The 7352-nt window shown below is 38.3% G+C and overlaps 1 protein-coding gene across 1 annotated transcript; it reads left to right on the plus strand.

The window, feature by feature from the left end:
* The first annotated feature begins 484 nt into the window (after positions 1 to 484).
* Positions 485 to 3176, plus strand: LOC101485864 (proteinase-activated receptor 3-like). Its single transcript, XM_076887084.1, has 2 exons — positions 485 to 1163; positions 1560 to 3176. Exons 1-2 carry the CDS (start codon positions 1100 to 1102, stop codon positions 2639 to 2641), a joined length of 1146 nt encoding a protein of 381 aa, XP_076743199.1. The 5' UTR covers positions 485 to 1099; the 3' UTR covers positions 2642 to 3176.
* The last annotated feature ends 4176 nt before the right edge of the window (positions 3177 to 7352 follow it).

The following is a 7352-nucleotide window of genomic DNA, read 5'->3' on the forward strand; positions in this document are numbered from 1 at the left end:
AAAAAGGGTAAATTTAACTAGGAAGGAATAAAATATAAATTAAGGTTAAAAATGAAATAACTGTACAACACAAATTAGAATGAAGGGTAAATTTAACTGGGAAGAATAAGATAAAGATAAATATATAAATTAAAGTTGAAAATAAAATAACTGTACAACAAAATACACAATACACAATATAGAACTATATAAGAATGTATGAAGAAATCTAAATATAAATAAATATATACACAATAACAGCAGCTGTACAAGTATTAACCGGAAATGAAGAATATAGTGACCAGTGTTGTGCAAAACCAAAGTCCAGAAAGTCCAGTGTGTGTGTAAGAACCATATGTGTGGGTCAGTACTGTGTGGTGGTGTGATTGAGAGACCGTATCGCCTGCGGGAAGAAGCTCCTCCTCAGTCTCTCTGTGTTGGTCTTCAGGGAGCGGAATCGCTTTCCTGACCTCAACAGAGAGAACAGTCTGTTGTTGGGATGGCTGAGGTCCTTCACGATCTTCCTGGCCTTGGTCCAGCACCGCCTGCTGTAGATTGAGTGCAGGTCAGGGAGCTCGGAGCGGATGGTGCGCTCAGCTGACCGCACAACCCTCTGTAGAGCTCGTCTGTCCTGCATGGTGCTGTTCCCGAACCAGGTTAAGATGTTTCCCGCCAGGATGCTCTCTATGGTGCACGAGTAAAAGTTCCTGAGCACCTTGGAGGGCAGTTGGAAGTCTCTCAAGCGTCTGAGGTGGTAGAGACGCTGTCGGGCCTTTTTCACCACGGTGTTGATGTGACAGGACCATGACAGCTCTGACAAGGATGAGCGAAAGAGGATGGATGGATACTTTCAAGTCACACATTTCTTTCAGATATCTCTGACTGTTACTGAAACGTATGTTAAGCACAGCTCTTATCATATGGAAGGAACAAGTTAATGTTTTGGCTTCCTGATATTGGTCTCAGTTTGAGATATTTTGAGTAAAAGGATGTTGATATCACCTCTGCATGTTGTGAGTCTGAAGACTGGCATTGCATTGCTGAAACAATTGCACGACTGGAAGGAATGTGTAGAAATGTAGATTTGTACATTTCTATTTGAGGGAGAGAGGAACAAAATATGGGGAAGATACTTGTTTTACTTGTTTTTGCTCTCTGCATAAGCGGTACACAGCTGAAAAAAGGTAAGAGAATTTTATAAAAATTTAAGAGCAGATTTAAGTGTTTTTTCATGGAAATTGACAGTTAATCTGATAATTAAACTGCCACAGTTTCATTATTCAGATAAAAACACATGATTTTGCCATTGAATGGTTTATTATAGAATGGTTTTGAATAGTTAGCCAAACATTGCCTTGTGCAGCTCCGTCAGTTTGAAAACTTCCCGTATTTTCTGTCATGCATATTCATCTTTGATTTTTCAAGCGCAGAAAAAACAAGCGTGGCACTGAAAACGGTTTTCTATTAACAAAATATATCAGTACATATGTTGGTACAAATATATTTGAAAATCATTTATATTTTGAATGTAACTTTCATTTTTGTATTGTTTTTTTGGTTTTTGTTTTTGTTTTTTGCAGGACAAAAGACACGGAGGGAGCAGAAAAACAGCTTTGAGGTTGTTTTTCCCATGCTCAGAACATTTAAAGGGGCCCCAGTCATTAACATCCAGCCCTTCGTAAATGGGACTCAGGCTTCCTTTCTAACTTATTCCCCTCCAGCTCTGAACTTGCTCAACAATAGCACAGTGCGGTACCTCGGTGGTTCTCTGAGCACCCGAGTCATTCCCATTATTTACATGTTGGTGGTTACAGTTGGGATTCCAGCCAACGTCAGTATCTTGTGTTTGCTAGTGACTAAAATCCGAAAGGTGTCTTCTGCCATCCTCTACTGCAGCCTGGCTGTCTCCGACCTCTTCCTCCTCCTCTCCCTCTTCTTTAAGGCTCACTACCATTTCCATGGAAACCACTGGGTTCTCGGAGAGACTGCTTGTCGAGTTGTTACGGCATGTTTCTACGGCAATCTCTACTGCTCGGCTACGGCGCTGGCTTGCATCAGCATCGAACGCCACCTTGCTGTGGTGTACCCGTTCCTGTACAAAAGTATGCCCAAAAGAATGTGCGCTGCCTGGGTGAGCCTGGCTCTGTGGGGGGTGTTTGGTGTCGCCATCATCCCAGAGCTCATCATCCAGCAGAGCTACTGGCTCCCTCAGCTCAACCGCACAACCTGCCATGATGTGTTGCCCCTGGATCACAGCTCTCACATGTTTCTGCTCTACTATCACCTGATTCTTATTGTCTTTTTTCTTGTGGTGCCTCTGGTTGTTATAGCTGTGTGTTTTGCCCGAATCATCAACAAGCTCACAAGGTCACATTTTGACTGGGTGACGTACATCAAAGCAAGCACACTGGTGTTTAGTATCTTCCTGGTGTGCTTTGTCCCCCCTGGAGTCCTACACTTTGTCCATTATGTCCAACTGTTTGTGGATGGAACAGAAACTTTGTATGTGTACTTTAATGTGGCAGTGTGTTTGTGCTATGTCCATACCTGTCTGGATCCCTTCCTTTTCCTTTTCATGTCCAAGGCTGCACAGTCTAGGTTTCATTTTAAAACTTTCAAGAGAAAGACACTGAGCAGTGTCTTGTTAACAAGTAACACGTAGACTAAGGGTTAGCAATAAGTAATTATGACTTTTTATTTTTGTAGCCAATCATGAGGAAAATGATTCTCCTTGGTTGCTATCCAAAGAGAAATCAAAAATACCTATTCTATTCATTTAAAACTTGCAGTTTACCTGAACCTGATTTTATCTTTGTTTAGTTTATGTGTGTGAGACACATATACAATTGGATATTAAAAAAGAAAGCACTAACAGGCCAATTTATTAAGAACAGCTTACTAGTACTGAAATTGACACCATTTTGCCTCCAGAACGCCTTTAATTCTTCATGTAATATGTTCTGCAAGGTGCTGAAAACATTCCTCAACAATTTTGCCTATATTGACATGAAAGCATTATGCCGTTGCTACAGATTTCTCAGCAGCACATCCATGATGCATGATGTGATTAGCCAAGAAGTTATCTATTGCTATTAAAAACTATCACAAATCAATCAACATGAGTGACCTAAATCTTGCTAAGAGTAAACCTAACTTGATAATATACTTGTTTTGTTGCATAAATAATAAAGAAAATATCTGAAACGTTTATTCCAGAAAAGAGTTTTTGTGGCATTTTCTTCTTTTCCCTCCACATTCTAAAGCTATGAAATCACAATGACATGAAGGGTTAGCTGCAATGTTGATCCTGGATGAACATTATTAGGATGGAATGCCACTGTGTGAAAACATGTGAACTGTAGTCTCAGTTGTACACACAATAAACACTGCTGTGTGATTAGATGTTAAGATAACACACTTATTTTGCAGGCAAAAATCAGCACACTTAAATTTCCTCTTGCTTACTTTGGCTCTATAACTAGCACATGATGTTTATTTTCTGAGTCTATAATACTAAAGGCCTTCCTGATGAACACTTCTGATGTCGCATTGAGGCTCATAGTTTAAAATTTGTACATTAAATTATGTGAAAAAGCATAATCTTTCTACATGTTGGTCTATAAATTGTGTTTAGGAGAAAAGGTTGTGGGAGTCACAAAAGCTGTTTGGGGGAACAAAAGTATAACAGCTGAAAAGGAGCAGCTCTACACCTTTAAACTAAACCTGGAGAGGAAAAGATTAAATGATGACCAAGGATTACTGAAGCAGGTCAGTAATCCTGACTGTGGTGTACCTGGGTCGTAGTACAGAAATCCTATTCCCAGCTCTTAGTATGCTGACGATACAAATAAATTGTTGTTTAACCTACAGTATTATATTCTAGAAATCACACCTTTGTTGTGGGTGTCCTGTGAGGACAATGTACATATAAAAAAAATCAGAAAAACAGGTCTACATCTTGAATTTTCAAAAAGTGTATTACAATACTAATAGAAAAATCAGATGAATTAAAAGGCTGGGTATTACATGCTGTCAACATGCATGGGGGCAATAAATATATGAATGAAAAATGAAAATGAAAGCTGCAAAACAGCTCAGGCAAGCTTATTATTATTAGGTAATATTATATTATTAATAATGAAATCGTAATATTATATTATATTATATTATATTATATTATATTATATTATATTATATAAAATTACTTATATTATTAAGTAATTTCCATATTTGTTAATCTGAAAGTGCTGTGAGCGTGCACCTGATCAACATGCCTGTTTTATTAGACTAGACATGATCATATTATTATTATTATTATTATTATTATTATTATTATTATTATTATTATTATTTACTTTTTTTTTTCAAACTCCATCTTCTCTGCATCACAAATGTCGACCGAGGTGGTTAGCAAGACGAAATTGTCATGATGCTAAATCACTAAAGCTCATTTAATTAATTGCTAACAACTGATGCCATAACTGTGAAAGCTGAGCTGGCCTCTCAGCTAGCCCAGCTTTGTTAACAGGACACGGACACGCCCTCAGAGAAAGAGAAGACTGCACTTTATTATGAGATGAAATAAGCGCAGCTTTCAACAGCAATAATCAATTGTGGCCACAAGTCAGCAATAATGTAAAAGATGACGACAGCGGGGTCTGAGATTAAAGGAGAGAGAGATCCCTTCATGTGAAGAAGGATAGCCTCCTGTGACAGACTGAATGTACTATCAAGCGAAAGCCAATCAGAGTGCTCCCTGCTGGCACGAGGAGACTACTAGTGGAAAGGGATCATGGTGGAAAGACTGTAGAGCAGGGATAGGCAACTCCAGGCCTCAAGTGCCGGTGTCCTCCAGGTTTTAGATCGCACCCTGGGTTAACACACCTGAATCAAATGATTAGTTCATTACCAGGCCTCTGGAGAACTTCAAGAAATGCTGAGGAGTCATTTAGCCCTTTAAATCAGCTGTGATGGATCATGGACACATCTAAAACCTCCAGGACACCGGCACTCGAGGCCCTACCCCTACTGTAGAGCTAAAGTGTTAGTTGGGGGGGTTCATAAATTTTGTCCAGAATGTGTGCGTGCAGACAATCAGTAAATAAATTCATACTGTTTTCGTGATAGCATAGTTTGGTGCAACTTTCCACGTGGTCACTGTTGTTTATATTTGCGTCATCGGACAGTTTACTACTTTGTGTGCTGAGGTTTGAACAACCTCATATGAGTTGCACCGTTTGGTGAATACTTTGTGACTTTATTGTTGGTTCACTGTGTAGACATATAGAACTTTCTATATGTTAGTACATATAAATAGTATGTTTATTTTAAGTATTAATTTCTGGCGTTATGTTTGAGAAATAAGCAGTCAGAAAAATAAAATCATGTCCAAATAGACGTTACATTGCAGGTTTATACAGAAAATATTTATCTGTTTATTATTAGGTCATTTATTCCTTGTTACAGAACCATGCCCCTCTACATAGAAACAACAGCACAAGTAATTTATTTTTTATACTTAATTTCAGTAAGCTGCATTGTAACCAATGCCCCCTGGTGGCTACATTTTTTTATTTATCATTCACCAAATATATTCTTTAAATCTACTGCGGTACTTTAGTACGTCTAAAATTTAAGTTTAATTATAATGGCATTTTATAGATATTACCATGATTTTTTTGGCCACAAACAAATTTCTGATGTTGTCATATCCGTCTTACTTAAAAAATGAGTAGTCTGAGGGTTTGTGTGAACAAAGTGACTTAAAATCAAGTCATACTAATACACAACTATATTTTTATAACAAATCTAAAGGACTTTAAATAATTGGTTAATCAAATTATTAGTCTTTGAAATTATTCCTTTTAACAGCCCAATACGAGTAGGTGGGCATGTATTGTGTAGCTTCATGTTTACCATTCTCTTCATTATTTGAGCCTTCAAGGGTGCTGTTATGATTTGGCGCAAATACATGAAGGTTATAAATTCTTTGTTAGTTCTTTTCTGGAAGTTTTAAAGTTAAACTTTTTGTCATTAGAAAATAGAAACAGAAAGTAACACAATGCGACGACACAGGAAAGATGCAGTTATTTTAGGCATACCACTTGCACCACTTTTAAGAAAAGAAGGCGGGGGATCATGCTTAGTATGACTATGAAAAAAGCGATTTCTGCCTACGTCACCACTGTTCGTGGTAGACAAAATGGGTGATATTTAACTGGTCGCAAATGACTTGTAATGACTTGAGGAAGTATTCCTCTTCTGTCCCCTCACGGCCACTTGTGCCTCATGACACTCATGACACATGCATTTAGGTCCTTGGGGGTGGGCATGGTGTCCAGAGGGGGGGGTCTGTTCATTCAGCATCACCACTGGTGCTGGTGCCCACTTCTCAATTTTAAAACAGCCTGTAGACATCGAGGGTCACAGACACACACTATGTTGGTCGGCTGCTGCTTCTAAAAATATCTTGTGTTATTAGTACTGTGTGCTTTTCAGTAACAGTTATTATTTATTCTTTACTATTATTTATGCATATGTCGGTTGTCTCCCTTTCTGTCTCTATCCCTCTTCTTCTCCTCTATTTTTCTCTCCCTCTCCTTCTGTTAAATTCCTTCCCAACTTCTCTTTCTTCTTTTTTCCCATCCCCTAGTGTTGTCTGTTGTAACTATAATAATTCAAAATAAAAAAATCCTAATAAAATTCTAATAAACTATGACTATCAAGTGGAACATTATGCAAAATATCATAATGATCCACTTGGGAAAGTAAATCTGTTGGGCCTTTTTTGGCCTTCAGATAACAATTCTGACTGACACACTGCCGGACAGGAGAAGAGGAAAAAAATGTAAAGAAATGTCTGTGAAGGTTCTCAGTCATCCAGGTCATCGTAGTCAAAGGAGCTTGCAAAGAAAAGCGTTTGGACTTCTTTAAGTTACTTGAAGACGTTTCACCTCTCATCCGAGAAGCTTCTTCAGTTCTAATGTAAAGAAATGTAATTAGTGGAGGATGGTCTCCGACTTTCACTGAAACATAGATTAAACATAACCTGTTAGTCCTCCTCAAGGTTGAAAAGAACATTCTAAAGTTTCCATTAAGTTGACTACAGTGGAGAACATTTGGTTGTCTCAGTTTGAGTCATCTGTGACATTTGGAGTTTGACGTCACAACAGGAAGTTGAGGTCACTGCTGGGGCACAACAGACCCTGATACTGATGTTACTTCTTCCCTCTGATAAAAATATACGCCGAAAACAAGGCCCGGGTCACATCTGTGATCAGCTGGATGTCTACAATAATAAATTATTCTTTGATAAAAGCAGAGAAAATACTCCAACAATCCTTCCACCAGCATGTGTCCTGATCTGTCTTACC

The sequence above is a fragment of the Maylandia zebra genome, linkage group LG7 (assembly GCF_041146795.1).
Source record: "Maylandia zebra isolate NMK-2024a linkage group LG7, Mzebra_GT3a, whole genome shotgun sequence".
NCBI classification, from domain to species: domain Eukaryota; kingdom Metazoa; phylum Chordata; class Actinopteri; order Cichliformes; family Cichlidae; genus Maylandia; species Maylandia zebra.

Bases quoted from the DNA above. Each gene is read 5' to 3' on its own strand.
- LOC101485864 (XM_076887084.1), top strand. From the start codon at position 1,100: ATGGGGAAGATACTTGTTTTACTTGTTTTTGCTCTCTGCATAAGCGGT. The intron at 1,164-1,559 runs GTAAGAGAATTT...TGTTTTTTGCAG, and splicing joins CGGTACACAGCTGAAAAAAG to GACAAAAGACACGGAGGGAG.